General features: G+C 36.3%; 1 protein-coding gene across 1 annotated transcript; it reads right to left on the reverse strand.

The window, feature by feature from the left end:
• Positions 1-734: 734 nt before the first annotated feature.
• On the reverse strand, positions 735-12,250 carry LOC143019628 (glycolipid transfer protein). Its single transcript, XM_076175435.1, has 6 exons — positions 12,102-12,250; positions 10,543-10,598; positions 8,848-8,966; positions 8,505-8,655; positions 7,901-8,166; positions 735-4,487 (listed from the first exon to the last, which is right to left on the reverse strand). Exons 1-5 carry the CDS (start codon positions 12,235-12,237, stop codon positions 7,981-7,983), a joined length of 648 nt encoding a protein of 215 aa, XP_076031550.1. The 5' UTR covers positions 12,238-12,250; the 3' UTR covers positions 735-4,487; positions 7,901-7,980.
• Positions 12,251-17,185: the final 4,935 nt, after the last annotated feature.

Here is a 17,185-nt window from a genome sequence, read left to right on the forward strand (position 1 = left end):
CATACACACATATATATCTATATATATACACAATACATATATATATATATATATATATATATACATACACACATATATATCTATATATATACACAATACATATATATATATATATACACAAAATATATATATATATACACTATATATATATATATATATATTATATATATATATATATATACATATGTATATACACATATACATATATATATACACATATACATATACACATATACATATATATATATACACATCTCTCAGGGGCATATAATCCCCAACGGTTTCCATAAATTCATTCCTTTTATATCTTTTTGTTTTATTTTAAAAACTTTTTTTTATTAAATCTATGTTTGAAACACATGATTTTGAATTCAAATACAACAAATAGCAATATTATCTATTCCACCCTCCACAACTAAATTATTTTTTCAAATAAAGAAGTGTATTATACCAAGATAAATCTGACTAATTCCCCTGATGATAAGATTAAAAAAAAATAATAATAATAATATAAAAATTACACAAAGAAGTTCTCATTTCTGCTTCTCAATACTCCACCTCTTCCACACTGATTAACACTTTTATTCTATTAGCCGCCATTTTATTTATTTCTGTGGCACCCCTCGTATTAGGACGGGGTTGAAAATTACCTCAATCCTCTCCGTGCCAAGGGGTACTTGCCCTTTCCTTTTGGCTACTGCCAACCAATTTCACTTATCTTAGTAAAAATCCTCTAGTAAGGATGAGATTAACTTTCTACAGGAAATAAGACATTACTTCATGACTTAAAAATGTTGTACCCGACACTCAAAGAGAGGATGACCAAATTCTAGACCAATTTCTTTTACACCTAATAAATTGACTTCAGAAGAGTGACTATGTTAAGACTTCCTTAACATGATATGGATTTGTCAGTAAACACGTTCTCCTGGGACATACCCCAATGATAAGATATTTGTGAAAATGTAATCATAAAGGTTACCAAAGCTTAGCACCTGTAGGTGTGTGGGAACATGGCACATGGTATGTAGCACAAGCAAGGAGGGAACACTCCATATGATCCTGCCCATCACTGCCCCTATCAAGGCGAAATGATCAAGACGAGGAGAAGCACCGTATCTACACTGGCCTGATTACCACACATGTATGAAAGGAAAGACAAACTAACACAATCACAGATTGAAAGGCCACTTATTTTATCGCACTGAAATTATTTGTTATATATGGTTCAGTCCTTTTTGTAACAAAACATTACAGAGCATTTTCAAATAAATAGAAATGTGTAATATGGTAGCTTTGGCTCGTGCAAATTATGTCTGTCTACAAGTTTCCTTTAAAAATATCTAATTAAAAAAACTAATTTAAGAAAAAATGAAAATGCCTTCCACCACAAATCACCAATTGCTGTTTACCAAATCCTTCACATTCTAAGGGGACCAATACTGTGCTCATCAAAGGTGGGACTGCATGATGGATGACAAGGAGAACAATCTCTCCATCATGCACCTTCAAAGCCCATCAACACCCTCACCTCCATCTGGAGAAGAGGACACTCATGTGTTCAGAAAGAGCCTAAGATCTCTATCAATTTCAAATACAGCCTCTCCCCCTTTCAAATAGATGAACTTACTACCAGCAACCACTCCCCATCTACTGCTAGCCATTGACACAGAAACTGCTCCAAGTTAATATGGCTCGATGATGCGGTGGTGCCACTTGCAACTGCTAATTCAGCAATCTGAGTTCGAGTCCTGCCCAAGGCTGGAAAAATTTCAGCATTGCTGCACTGCAACTCTGGTTGATAAGGAGTTGGGTGCATGTGCGTAAGGTCACAGCATTATCCATAGATTGGGCCATATATGAGCTCTGAGGTCTTATCTCAGTGGGTAATAGCTGTCCATCACAAGTCCAACATGTTATCTACGACCATGGTGAATCATAGTCAAGACAAGAGTCCAAAGGTTCTTCTTAAAGACGAGAGGCTAAGGATTTTCTCTCAATGAAATGTGAGCCATTGAAACATTCAAAATAACAAAAAAAAAAAAAAAAAAAAAGGTATCAGGACATACAATTTGTTGAACCAGAAAAAACATCTCATTTAAGCTGAATCTATTAATTTACTATTCAGTATTCATGAAATTGGCTTTCCTTTCACTCATGTTTCTTTGACATTATAATTGTCACTTGTTCTGATAACAAAAATTAAGAAAGAAAATACAATTCATACAGGGATTCAAATCTAAAGTATCCGCATTGTTTTTCTTATTCATCTAATCCTACTCATCAATCAACTGCTTCTTAATGCAAAACTGGAGTTACTGTTATGGTTGAATGAAAACGGAAATGCAAGTGGTTATGTCGCATGCCCAAACTATGGACGGAAAGGGAGACAGGTCCTACGTCTACTATTAATGTAACTGCAAGTCACAACTGACAATACAAGGCAATACACCACCTATTAAAGATAGCATTTATCTTACATTATAAAAAAAAAAAAAAATCAGCATATTCATAAACCAACCACATCACCTTTTCAAAATATAATTCTTGATCATGCTTCAATAATATTTTGATTAAATAATTTCACTTGATAGCAACATGCAAATCTAAACCTCTGATTAACAGTTTTTATTAAATATAATCACATTACACTAAAATGAAAAAAGGAAGATGGGATAAGTTCAATCTGAAGAAAGATTTAATAACAAATAGGCTTAGGACATGGTAGTGCAATGTTTCCAGGTGAGCATATTTTGTACAATCACTTTGACTTTGTGTACACAATTATGAGGTATTCTATGGCAAACAACCACAGATGAGCAAAGGTAGGGTCTCCTGCTACTAACAAATAAAACCCATCATACATGTAAAAGCATATAGTTCTTCAAAACAAAATTTTTATATTTACATTCCTATCATATCAATGGAGTTGGAGAGATAATGAAAGAAATCAATATATACACACACACATGAATATATGTATGTTTCAAAACTTCCTCCATAAAAAGGCATCCTGAACTTCTCTGTGAGAGGGAGTTCATGTTAAACTGAATCATGTATGCATATAATTAACTAATCAATTGTTGCAGTAAGTTTCACAAAGTTGAAAACCTGCAGCCCCATAGTAGCTGGCAATGGTCCTCCAGCCTTTCCACAGCATCAGTCTCTTGGCCTTCTCCTGAGGGAGGTGAGGGGTTTGACAGCTTTAGGAAAGGGACAACTTCTTGCAGAACCACCACATGTAGGTATCTGTTATGTTTGTATATGCTGTAAATATGTATGTGTGTATAATTGTCTAATTTCCCACCAAGTTTTACTGACTAGAATCCTTGCTGCCTCACTGTGGAGAACAACAATCCCTGGGACCTCCCACACATCTCTCTGGGAAGAAACACTGAACTGTTGTCTGCACTGTTTTAGTGTGGGACTATTTGTATGTCACTGGTTTATGGTAATAGTAAGGGTGTAACAGTTTGTTAACACACACACACACACATGCACACATCAGGGCTGTACCTCCAAACAAGTATTGATGTGTTTAAAAAACAAAGACAACTTTCTCTTGTGTCCATATCAATGAACCAACACAGGAAGGTACTCTAGCGTACATTTTACAAAATTCATGAATATCCTCACCTCCATCTGGAGCTGTCAAATGACTGGGCCCAGAATATTTTTTCTATTACAATGAACTGTATATCCTCCTCCTTTTCACACAAGGGCAACTGGTGACTGCTCTCCTTGAACTTTTACTATAAGCCTGGAGTATAGAAGCAGTCCTACACTAATACAACACATACAAATGTCCAATTCTTCTTTCTACAGTTGAAGGACCATTGCCAATTACTGTGAGGTTACTGTTAGCACTAATTATATATATATATATATGTGTGTGTTATGTATGTAAAAAGGGCCCTGATGGATGCTTTAATTTCCAGTTGGAGTAAGACCAAACTGCACCCATAATGGAATAAAGATCTAGTATTGGTTAACTATGTATACATTTGCATACTCAAAACCTGCAGCATACTTGGAAGGATAACCGCATGGTAACAGAGAGCAAGGATAGGAGGCAGGTATTTGCTCCACTGCACTCCAACAGTTGTTTTGTTCTGCTGATATATTCAAATGTCACTTCTGGGTCCCCATTGTACAAACCTGGACTTCTCAAGAGTCACCCAAAGTGCTGTATCTCCAAAGATAGTGAGGAAAAAGGAGATTCTGTCTCCATGAGGAGGGCCTTGCCATCTTTTGGATAACAATGGCACCACGTATGGTGCCAATACTTGTTTTATTAAATGATAAAGTGGCAAAACTGGACAAACAGCCCCATTACCTTATGTTCTCTATTGTCAGACAAGTTTAGTTGCTTGTCCTAGAGTGATAATTCTTTAAGGTTCCTTAGTATAAGTGCCTGTATCCCAGATGCCATGACATATACATTGGGTTGTATTCCCTTGTACACTATCACAGATGTTTACTGCCTCCTGAAATATCAATGGTGAAGAAACTAAGAAACAAGTAGAGTTCTGATTTCTTATCTGAATGAGAGCAAAAAATACTTGCTAAAAACAATCTCTCGCACTACAACATTAAAAACACGATGAGTTTGGGAGGTTGTGGGTCGGGTGTTAACACAAGGACAGATTAGTGAAGAGCTCCTAGAAAAATGAAAAGAACCATGTACAGCATCCTAGGTCTCAAAAAAGTGTATACCTGAGTAGACAGGAAAGTCATGCAATAAATGTGGAATTGTATCGTATGTGAAAGACACTGTTAAGAAACTGAAAATATGTACACTGACATAAGGTATTTACCTAATTGTAGCATACAGGAGAAATGACTTTCTGGCCCAGTCTGGAGAACAGGTACTGACCCCCCAGGACTGTAGCTCCTTGAGGAGGTGGGGTATGTTGTGTTCATTTGGTGTTAGCAGTGAAGCTTGGATAACTGACTTCCATCTTCCTGGGGCAGTGCCATCTGCATCCACCTGACTTAAAAAATTCTCACACACACACAGATGGCACCTTGGCCATACCTAGTCATAATTTTCTGTTTTAAACTACATAGCTGATAGCAATGGAAATTGGAACTGTTTTGTTATATCAGATATTGAATTTTCTGGCTTTGTGAAATAATTTTTTTTTTTAATTGCAGACAGGAAAATTGACCAGCACCAATGACACATTACTAGAAGAAATTATGCAGATAAGGCTAGATCTAGCAATTCTTACACAGAAAAAGTGGAATCACAGGTGACAATTTTACAGTTACAAGATCAGAGAACAAAAGTTAACATGAATAATTATCAAAATAATGAGATTATTAAAAACGAGTTAAGAAAATTAATAACACAACAAGAAGAATGAAAAAAGCAATAGAAGGCATATATGAAATTAACTAAAAAAGAGACATAGGTCAGTGACATGGAATTTAAGAGAGGAAAAGTTTAAACGTGTTTGAGATGAAATGTCCGAGAAGTATGGTAGGGGGTCACTAGGTTGGATAGTTTGAAATAAGGAGGTGAGAAGAGCAGGAGTGGAAAATATCACAGATAGGGCTGATGAAAGAGTAATGGGATAGTTTGAACACATGGAAAGAATGAGTGAAGTAAGATTAGTATGAAAAAAAAAAAAAAAATAGTGGAGAATGGTTGTGTATGATGCTGTTACTAATAAAAGGGAGTGGGTGGTGGATGGGGGGAGGGGAAATGTGTGAATGATATTTTGATGCAGCCCACTGGGATTTCTCCCCATCTTCTCATTTTCTGCATGAGAGAACAAAGGAGGGTGGTCACCAATTAAGTGAAGCTGCCTTTCCGTGGATGTGCTGTGTCTAGCTGCATTGCTTCTGACACAGGGCAGTGGGCGTGATGCAGAGATGACTCATCATCCACGAGGAGCCAAGAAAAGAGGGAAGGAGGGAGGGGTGGTGAATGTGAGTGGAGTATGTGGGGATGAAATGGGTAGGAGTGGTTTATGCCTTTGATTTTGGCTACCTCCCTTGTAAGGGGGAAAAAGCCCTTATATATGTATGTTTAGGAATCGTTAGTGTGGAGCATTGTAGTACCAGGTGTTCTGTGTTCTCTGTGAGGTGGTTTGGAACATGTAAGAAAAGAAACAACAAAGGAGAAAGACATAGGTCACAATTAATCTGTCACCCAAGAAACATATCAACAGAATTCTTGGTGATAAACATAATATTCTCGTCAATTCTTGGCAAACATAATTGTGATGTTTCATTTCATGGATGGACAGGTGCAAACATTCTGAGAACCTGATCTGTTACAGATTGAAATGTTCAGCAGAGATGCAATAGAAAGGGAGTGCAGAAGCAAGAGATCAAACATATACTATATATACTATTTATATTCACATAGACAGTTTGATTAATTAATTCTGCTCATGAGATTTGACCCCTAGGCCATGTGGCACCTCAAGTCTAATACAGTACAAACTGTACTACATCCCTATTATCAAACTTCTTTTGTCCTTGTCTTTCCTTGCTCAATAGATATTCCTCTTGCATCCAACAACCCCTTAATCCAGTCCATTCATATAATTCTTGGTCTTCCCTTTCCCTCAATCTACTTCTGCTTTCTGCACTCTTTTTGCTACCATATAGTATAAGATTGGAACCAATTTATAAGACACTGTGGAACTGCAAATATCCAGGAAGTCACACTGTAGGAAATAGACTGTGGCATGATTTACCTGAGATGTATGTAGAGCAAGGAAGGAGGAATATTCCATCAGATGAATACGTGGAGCAAATGTGTAAAAGGAAAGGAAGAAAGTGGAACAATGATGATAAAATATTTGGACAAGTGAAGAGAATAAGAAAAAAAAGATAAGTTAGTGAAAAGTGTTTGAATCAAAAGTGACAAAAGAACTAAAAAGTAAACTTAAAAGGGGATGAAGTGTCAATGAATACTTGAAGAAGACAGGAACAAATGTGGAAGAGGCAAATATGTTGGAACATGATGGGAATATATGAAGAAGGCCCTTTGGTGAATGAAACCTGAAGAGAGGAAATCAATCAACCTGTTGCCCCAGGTCCCTGTTGCAGTAGATCCAAAGCTCCCAGGGAAAAAGGGAAGAAATTGAGGAATGGGAAGTGTGGTGTTCAAAAGTCATGAAAAAAAAGAGAAACGAGGGGATGGATTGCAGGTGATAGTGCATACCAGCCATTGTGTTTATTTCAGGATCTTACTGAATGGCAAGGAAAATTATCCCACCCTTCCACTCAAAATTATAATAGATAGCTATAAAATACCCAAGAGGGGTATATAATGTATGTTTCATATATTTGATCTTATTTCAAATGGAACAAGGTGACAGTTGATAATAAATAAATACATATATGTATCATTATAAAATTGGTCCTATCCTTTCCTTCCTCCTTCCTCCTGGAGGGCAACATGAAACAAACTGGGCTGACAACCCTCTTCATGGAGAGAAGCACTGAAGATGAACATCTATATATACATACTATACACACGTTTTCTACATACACATACGTACATACATACACATATATATATATATATATATATATATATAAACATATACATATATATATATACATATATATATACATATATATATATATATGTGTGTGTGTGTGTATGTAATTTTGATATAGTAGTATTTTTTCAAGCAGATAGTATATTATACATACACTTTTAAAATACAAACTTTCACATTCATCCATCTAAATTCATATTCTATCAATAATGCCAATAAATTACCAGAAATCTCACATTAGTAAAAACCAAATATATAAAGATGAAATAAAATTACTCCATAGATCGAGACCACATTATACCCCAATCCAAGCAATATCGTCATCTTACTTGTGACTCAAATACACGCAAATCACTTGTTCTGCATAGACTTACAAATCTGTTTACTCCCATCAGCCATAGCAAGTTTATCAGTACTAAAATGCCATCGCTAATGTCCGTAGTGGGTACGGCAACTAAACTTTCTTCATTTCTTCCAAACTCCACTCCTCGCACATTTTCTTGATCACATTGAGAGATGGTAGAAGCTTTTGAAGATATCTACTTGCATCCTCCAGAAGCAATCTTTGTGATCCTTCCTCTTTACCCATAAACAACGATTTCACAAGGCTACTTCGGTATGGACATGCTTTTGCCACTATCTGTTGAACAAAAGAATAGAGTTAAAAATCCCATTTCAGTCTTTACGGCAGAAGCTATGCCTATATCTCAAAATGCTTCTTCCCCTTTACAAGGGAGGTAGCCAGCCAAGGCACACCCCCACCCCCACTCATCAATCATTTCCCTTTTATCTAGCTCCCTGTGGATGAAGGGTCATCCCTGTCCCTTGCCCACTGCCTGGGTTAGATGCAATGTAGCAATGCTATGTTGCTTTTACTAATGTTTGATTTATAGTCAATTACATACCATGATGATGATTTAAGAAAAGGTAACAAATCCTTAAACTAGAATGATACAATTATATTATTTGTTTGCTTACTTTAAAAAGATTCTGTGCAGCCCAGTTATGATAAGGCTTCAGAGTTTGTGTGTATGCAATATTGGCCAGATGATCTAGCTTCTCAGTTGGATTGCCGGCTTCAAATTCATCAATTATTCCTCGTACAAACACGTAAGTAAATTCCAAAGCCCTGTGTGCAAAACATGGTAAATAGAGATAAGTTTGAAAATCCCTATACTACAGAGAGGGGGTTGCCATGGAACTAAATGAAACAGCCAGAATAGATTGACAATGCCAACCCATACAAACTACATTTCATATGGTAATTCAAACTACAGTTCTAAAGAGAGACAGTATTAGATTACATTGCTAATACACAAACCTTCTGAGCCACAAGAGAGCATCAACAGCAAAGATGGTTGGATCATTCTTCTCTTCTTCAATCATATCATTCAGGTATTTGTACTTTTCTGGATTCTTGTTATATGTTGTATACAATTTCTGAAAGATATTAATCAATCAATCTTGATGATAATCTGTCTGAAAGATTAATGGAAAATATTTCATGATAAGCATTTATATTTTAAAAAGTAGTATTTGCACTACTGCCTACATACCAGGAAATTTGTTAACCATGTCTTGCCAAGCTTAGGTACATTTCTTTCAATGACTGGTGACAATATAATGGGAATCTGTCAAATTCTTTGTCTATTGCCACCATTATTGATCTATTTCTTAGGTTTGAGGGACCAAGACAAATACCTACATGTGGTTATTCGGCAAGATGAGCTAAGCTACCCATTTTCAAAGTTAAAAAAAAAAAAAAAAAAAAAAAAAAAACACTGGAAGGTGAGTCCTGAGGAGTTAATACTTAGTTTCTGAACTAGGCCCAAGATTTCTCTCTTGGAACTTGAACTTTATTTCTTACACATTTTTTTTTTTAAACATGTAGATCTGACAATCTGCTACTGCTCTCCTCTCCATATCACTATCAGTCGTTGACATAGACAGTCTCACACTGATACAACACAAACAACAGCCCAAAGTGTCTTCCTAGAGAGATCTGTGGGCGGTTTCAAGGACTATTCTCAACCATTGTGAGGCTAAGGATATTTCACTACGAGAAACTCAAGGCAACAATTGAATGATTGTTAGGTTTGACAGCAACATACTAGCAGAAAGATTTTCTAAAATCATGTTGGTTTGGTGTGGATGGTACATGTGGTTTCATATGATCCAAGACCAAATTCTTAACCTCTTCAATACAAGACAAATATTCATACACACATCAGGTTGCCTGATGTACGATGATGCATCACAAAACATGCATTACAAAATATAAAGTTACTGCTGTTGTACTCATTCCCTTCCACCCTAAATAAATGTCACAGAAAACATGATCAAGCCTGTTCAAAGAATACGGGGGGGGGTCACTCAGCTACAACTACAAAATAAATATAACCAAGAAACCAACACCAGCATCCTTGTATTCCTCACTCACAGCTCATGACACATACATGGGCGTCATCATATTCAAGAGGTTAATCATTTTGGAGCTGGTGGAGAGGGAGGGAAAGCCTATAAGATGCTGACTTTTCTGGTGGTTTGTCCGGTTTGTGATGGAGGTGTGTGTGTTTCTCAAAACTGCTGGAATCTTGTTCTATGTCCAGATGTTCTATGAGAAAGACTTACCTCATCTCAACAAAGTCCAAGGGGCAAGGTTTTGTTTTTTGGTTTAGTACGTTTCTTTCAAGGAACATTATGGAAAAAGGAGTTCTTTTCCTCCATCACCTTGTACTCTTTACTCCACTCATCTCCTTACCTCCTCCTCCTCCTTCCTCCTTTTCCCCAATGCATTTCCTTACTGCACACACCTGATATACATCTTTATTTTCTTTCTCTTTGTCCTTCCACATCTGTCTCATACAGCCTTTTGACTAATCTATCCCTCTTCTACATTTTTTGCTTTTCTAATTTCAAATCTTAACTACTCTCCTCCTACCATGTGCAACTCACCAAGTCAATCTTCACTGATATTCTAAGTATGCATGCATTCAATGAAATGTTATATACAAACCTCCACATTGCCATTCATATCGCTCTTCACTAATGCAAATGCTCGTCCAAGCTGATCTGAATAGAATAAACAATTAAATCAATTAATAATAATAATAATAAATAATATATATATATATATATATAAATAAAGGAAATACATAACCTTTCTTACATTTAAAGAATAAAGGTAAATAGTAGGTAGTAGAGATATGAGCTCGACTTAAAGTCACCCATAACTTCAAGCATATGTGCTCTAATTGGTGTCTTTAGTACATAGTAAAAAAAAAAAAAAAAAAAAAATGTACAAGTTATTGCCAGCATTATTTCACATATTGATGGGTGAAGAGTGGGTTTATGCTTTGACTAAGTCATCCCACCTTATAACTGGAATGGGTCTTTTTATATATGTACATGTGTATGTATACAATCATAGTAGCCTTAGGGATTCATAGTACTTCTAACCAGTTTCACTAGCTCATGGTTTTGTAGTAATTTAAATTATTTAAAATGGTACACTGCAGAGTACAAAGTGACATGAATTTCTTTACAAATAATTTTTTTTTGGCATTATTTGTATTTAGCTATTTTTATTACAAATAATTTCCTCATTGGGTAGAAATGCCTCTCAAGAGGTGTTATCCTTTCATTTCTTTGACCTGGGCATCTATAAAAACATAGCGTATCATTCAACTGCCGCAACTTCATTTGTTAGTAAATAGGGTTTAGCAACTTTTTTTGTTATTGACTTCCACCAAGAAAATTGCATATTACATTGATGTATTATGATTTACAAAATTAATAATCAAATTTCTATTGCTATATGGCATATGTGTGCACACCTAAAAATTTACTCCTGACAGGACTGATGAAGCATAATACAGGACTGCCTAAATAAGTGATCAGTGGCTAGAATACATAGAAATTATCAGGGTAAATTTCCTGAATCATGCAAATACAGATATTTAACATGAAATTTACATTGCCCCAAAGCTCCTAATCTAACCTAACCATTCCATAGAAAAAATAAAAACAAAACAAAATTAAAAATGTGTTTGCATGATACTGGAATAACAACATTATCAGCTACTAATAACATTTTTTTCCTTTACAGAAAGCTTGAAATACAATTGTTCTAGGTACTCTACATGTTACATGGCATTAATAGTATAGAATCTGTATGGAGGGTTTTACTAAGTCAATATTTATCCAATTTTATTTGCTTCGCATTCTGACAGAAATTAACCTTACGAATTTGTGCCAATTTCGTGCAATGGTGATTTATTGAAAATCTCGATCGTTGCATACCAAACATCTGGGTAAATGTTAAAGGTGCGTTTCATTCCCAATTGTCAGGCGAAATTTTGGTTTTCAATATACTAACCAAAAGATATATATTAACAATCCTTATATTTACATGGATTGAAAGCAATTACATGTTAACTCATTATATCCCTGTATCAATATCGTTAGTTATGAGTGGTTCAACTACGGTACGCTTGATAAGCTTCTACCAGAGATTAGCAAACGTGTACCAAGAAAATAATTGCCTTCAACTTCAATATACTACATTCTCCTTACCATATATTTTAATAAATGCTTTGGAAGCTTCCAGAAACTGAACTGTGTCGATTTTCCCATCCTCTGTAACTTCAGGGAATAGGGGAGATATTTCAGAAAAGAAGTTAGGTATTGCTGTCGTCTCCTCCGCACTCATGTTTACTATGACCAGTTTGTGATTGTGTGACGTAACTTCCATAAGTCAGCTGTTGTATAGCGGTGAGTTTAAAAGCCTCAAAGATACTATATGCAACTAGTGGCACAGATAAATGAATTTTATTTTTTAATTTATATTCTAGTCATTTAGCAACCGCTGACACATGAAAAAATATCAATGTGCATGTAAACTATATAGACACGTTCTTTCAGGCTGAGGAATTGAGAAATTCTAATCTTCCTGTAGTTTAAAGGGCGGCCCAGATCGTTATCAGCCACGTCGACTGTTTCATCCAGGGTGTTTCATAAATCTGCTGTACCCTTTTCAACTACAGAACGTCCATGAAACCCAATTTTATCCAAGTAGTTCACCAGCCCTTTTGTTAGGTTACAAAGACACCCTTTGTCACCGAAACGGTGTTATAGTAAATAACTGACAAAATGCAATAAATGAAAAAAGTACCACGGGGTTCAGATAGGTTTAAATTGAGATAACCATGTCACCAAGGAGGTAGCACAGAGATGAATGAAAAAGCCTGGTAAAAGGAATAAATCAATAATATTTGACAGAGTGTACTTCGATCCTTGGTGATGGGTGGAAAATAAACATAAGGCATACTTCTAATATTTCTATATTTGAGCACCAACACTTTTTGACAATATGAATACAGGAATTGAGCAACACCACATCGATAGGAAGGAATAATGTAAAAAGAAAGAATATTCAGGACGGGGAAATGTACTTCCTTTTAATTCCAAGTTCCTAAATTTAGTGGTCCCTCTTATTCTCATAGTCTGATGTAAATTACCCTTGATTAATTATATCTTACATGATCCAGTTCTTAATTTGTTTTTACCTGGGTGTAATATACGTAATTAGAGCCATGATCACGCCTTTGGTTATATTTTCATCTAACATGTTCCATAAATTTATACATTTTTATGGAAAGATATACTATATCTCGCTGTTTGAATTTATACATACACTATGGTCTCTTGTTGATAATTAATTAATATCTTACCAGTAAATCCTCTTTGTCCATTTGTTCTATACCCTTCTATTATCTAAACATAATTATGTCGCCATCAGGATATGGTACTACTCGCAAAAATTAATTAACTTTAGTTAGGAAAAAAATAACCAACATACAGAGAAAGGGAACTAAAGGAACAACTAACTCGAATGCGACATATTGGAAAAGAAGTAATAAAAAAGCCTATATAGATTAATAATTTGTAATGAAAAAATTATAAAAAAATATATATATATATATATTAACTCAACACGTGTTTCGGACGCTCCGTGGTCATGTGGCGATTAATATTTTAAAACGTGACAACGAATGAAACTAGCATATTAAGATATCGTATGATATTGCCGTCTCAAGAAGTTCTTACAAGTATTTAGAACTGACAGGATCTTTCTCTGTTCCCCAGAAAACTGTCAACTGAGAAAATAAATAAACGTGAAGAAATCAAAACCCAAAACCACTCAGGTGTAATTGTTAGGTGAATAACTGGAATTTAATGTGCGCAAACCCAGACAACCATATAGCAAACAAAAGGACAAGGGTAGGGTAGAATTTGCTATTGGCAGAGTACGCGGAAAGCACTAGCTTGTTCTTGAAATTGACTGTCCAATGAATACTGGCCGGGTGAAAGGCTCTCAGCACGGTGTTCCACTCGTGGCAGAAGTAGATAGGATTGTAATTTTGGATTATAGTTGACCATAGCTTCTAAGAACATAAGGAGAAGATACAGGCCACAATTCATGGGGCTGTGGGAAGGTGGCATTATCTTTCCCACTGCTCATTACGAACACTAAAGAACTTAGAAGTTGATTTTTTTCAAATGTCGACTTTACCCGATCTTCCAATAATACGCAACCGTTACAATTTATTTCATTTTTACCTGCCTATGCAGACATTTTCCAGGGGTGATTGACCCTCCCTTGACCCTTTATCTTCGGACAGCCATGGGCAAAAGGGAGGAAATAGGAGGAGTGATGATAGCAATAAAGATACTGAGGCGGTTCTGGGAAATAGTAAGGCCGAGGGTATTAATAAGAGCATTATGATAGAGAGAAGTAAGGCAGAATATGCGAATAAATGAATATATAAATTGATATGTGAATAAACAGACAAACAAATAAATAGATACATAGATGTATAAAAAAAATATGGCTAACTCCCAATGTGGGCTAGGACGGTACCCATAACAGAGGACTTTGTATTGTGGAATTTAATTAACCATACCATTGGTCCATCTCGCTAGTGGTAGCGTTCAAACTTCCGTGACCCCGACCTCCGCCGCAAGTAGCGACGCTCTAACCCGCTCGGGCACCAAGCATTCAAAATAATAACAATAATAATAATACATACATACATACATACATACATACATACATATACCAAAGGCTTTTTCTCCCTTACACGGGGGGTAGCCAAAAAGAAAAAGGCATAGAAACCACTCCCACCCATTCCATTCCCCACACATTCCACTCCCCTCCACCCTCCTCCCTCCCTTTTATCTTGGCATCTCCTGGATGACGGGTCATCCCTGCATCCTGTCCACCGTCCTGGGTCAGAAGCAGTGTCGCAAAACACAGCACATCCACAGCAAGACCGCTTCATAAATCAGGCGACCCCCCCCCCTCTCCGTCCCCTCATGCAGGAAAGGAGAAGACGGGGAGAAATCCCTTCGGGCTGCGTCATATTTTTCCTCATACATATTTCCTCACCCCCCATCCCCCACCCACTCCCCCTCATGCATCACAGCATCATCCATACACAACCCCTCTCCATTCACCCCGATCTTCTGTCCTCTACCATGCCTTCTCAACAGACATTCCTCGCTTTTGTGATGCCCCTTTCACCCCCTCCATCCATCTCATCCTAGGACGCCCTCTCATATTCACTCCTTCCACCTCTGTCTTCCACACCTTTTTTACTCTTTCTTCACTCATTCTTTCCATGTGTCCAAACCATCCTAATACTCTTTCATCAACACTATCTCCCAGTTCCCTTTCCACCCCTATTCTCCTCCTCACCTCCTCATTTCTCACTCTATCTAGCCTAGTAACTCCTATCATACTTCTCAAACATTTCATCTCAAACACATTCAAACTCCTTCTCTCTTCCTCTCTTATGTTTCATGTTTCTGCCCCGTACAGGACAGTAACAAGGGGTTGGGGGGCAGCATAACGGAGGGACAGTCGTAGTATAAAAGTGTCATAATTTCTCTATGAACAGTGTTTTCCTCTATCACAGACAAAATGATGTGTGGCTCTGGTCCGTAGGGGCGCCCCATATAGACCCTAAAGTATCACCTGCATGCTACTCTGCCAAAATAACATGCAGCCAATACCCAAGAACGGGGTATAATAATAATAATAATTAATAATAATAATAATAATAATAATAATAATAATAATAATAATAATAATAATAATAATAATAATCATAATAATCATAATAATCATAATAATCATAATAATCATAATTAATAATAATAATTAATAATAATAATAAAATAATAATAATAAAATAATAATAATAATAAAATAATAATAATAATAAAATAATAATAAAATAATAATAAAATAATAATAAAATAATAATAAAATAATAAAATAATAATAATAATAATAATGATAATGATAATGATAATGATAATAACAATAATAATAATAAAGATGATGATGATGATAATAATAAAATAATAATAATAATAATAATAATAATAATAATAATAATAATAATAATAATAATAATAATAATAATAATAATAATAATAATAATGATAATAATAATAATAATAAATGATGATGATGAGGATGATGATGACGATGACGATGACGATGACGATGATGATGATGATGATGATGATGATGATGATGATGATGATGATGATGATGATGATGATGATGATGATGATGATGATGATGATGATGATGATGATAATAATATAGTAATAATAATATTACATACATACATACATACATACATACATACATATACCAAGGCTTTTTTCCCCTTACAAGGGAGGTAGCCAAAAAGGAAAAGGCATAAAATCATTTCCACCCATTCCATCCCTGAATACACTCCACACCCCTCCACCCTCCCTCTTATCTTAGCACCTCCTGGATGACGGGTCATCCCTGCACCAATGTCCACTGCCCTGGGTCAGAAGCAGTGTCGCAAGACACAGCACATCCACAGCAAGGCCGCTTCATTAAATCGGCGATCCCCCTTCTCCGTCCCCCCATTGCATAAAAGGAGAGGACGGGGAGAAATCCCTTCGGGCTGCGTCAAATTTTGCTCACACATACTACCTCACCCCCCATTCCACCGCATGCAATGACAACATCATCCATATGCAACCATTCTCCATTCACCCCTGTCTTCTGTCCTCTCCCGTCCTTCCTCGACAGACATTTCCCTCTTCCCCAAAGCCCCCTTCACCTCATCCATCCACCTCATCCTAGGACGTCCCCTCATGCTCACTCACTCCACATCTGCCTTCCATACCTCTTTTACTAGTCTTTCTTCACTCATTCTTTCCATGTGTCCAAACCATCCTAATATTCTTTCATCAACCCTATCTCCCAGCTCCCTTTCCACCCCTGTTCTCCTCCTCACCTCCTCATTTCTCACTCTATCTAACCTAGTAACCCCCATCATACTTCTCATACACCTCATCTCAAACACATTCAAACTCCTTCTCTCTTCTTCTCTTATGTTCCATGTTTCTGCCCCATACAGTGCTGTTGGCACAATCACTCCTTCATACAGTCTCCTCTTAGCATCCATTCCCAAATGTCTATTCCTCATTACACTCTTTAATCCACCAAGGCATTTACTCGCTTCTCTCAATCTACATTCTACCTCCACCTTCACTCCACCTTTTCCTGTCACATTTGCATCCAAGTATCTAAAACTATCCACTTC

Source organism: Oratosquilla oratoria, chromosome 37 (assembly GCF_046742065.1).
Source record: "Oratosquilla oratoria isolate Oo_2021 chromosome 37, ASM4674206v1, whole genome shotgun sequence".
Lineage (NCBI taxonomy): Eukaryota > Metazoa > Arthropoda > Malacostraca > Stomatopoda > Squillidae > Oratosquilla > Oratosquilla oratoria.

What these genes read in the sequence shown, in the direction of transcription:
- LOC143019628 (XM_076175435.1), bottom strand. Translation starts at nt 12,237, where the DNA reads ATGAGTGCGGAGGAGACGACAGCAATACCTAACTTCTTTTCTGAAATA. An exon ending in ATATGAATGGCAATGTGGAG is followed by an intron (nt 8,967 to 10,542) that starts GTTTGTATATAA and finishes AATATCTTTCAG; the next exon opens with AAATTGTATACAACATATAA. An exon ending in GCTCTCTTGTGGCTCAGAAG is followed by an intron (nt 8,656 to 8,847) that starts GTTTGTGTATTA and finishes TTTTGCACACAG; the next exon opens with GGCTTTGGAATTTACTTACG.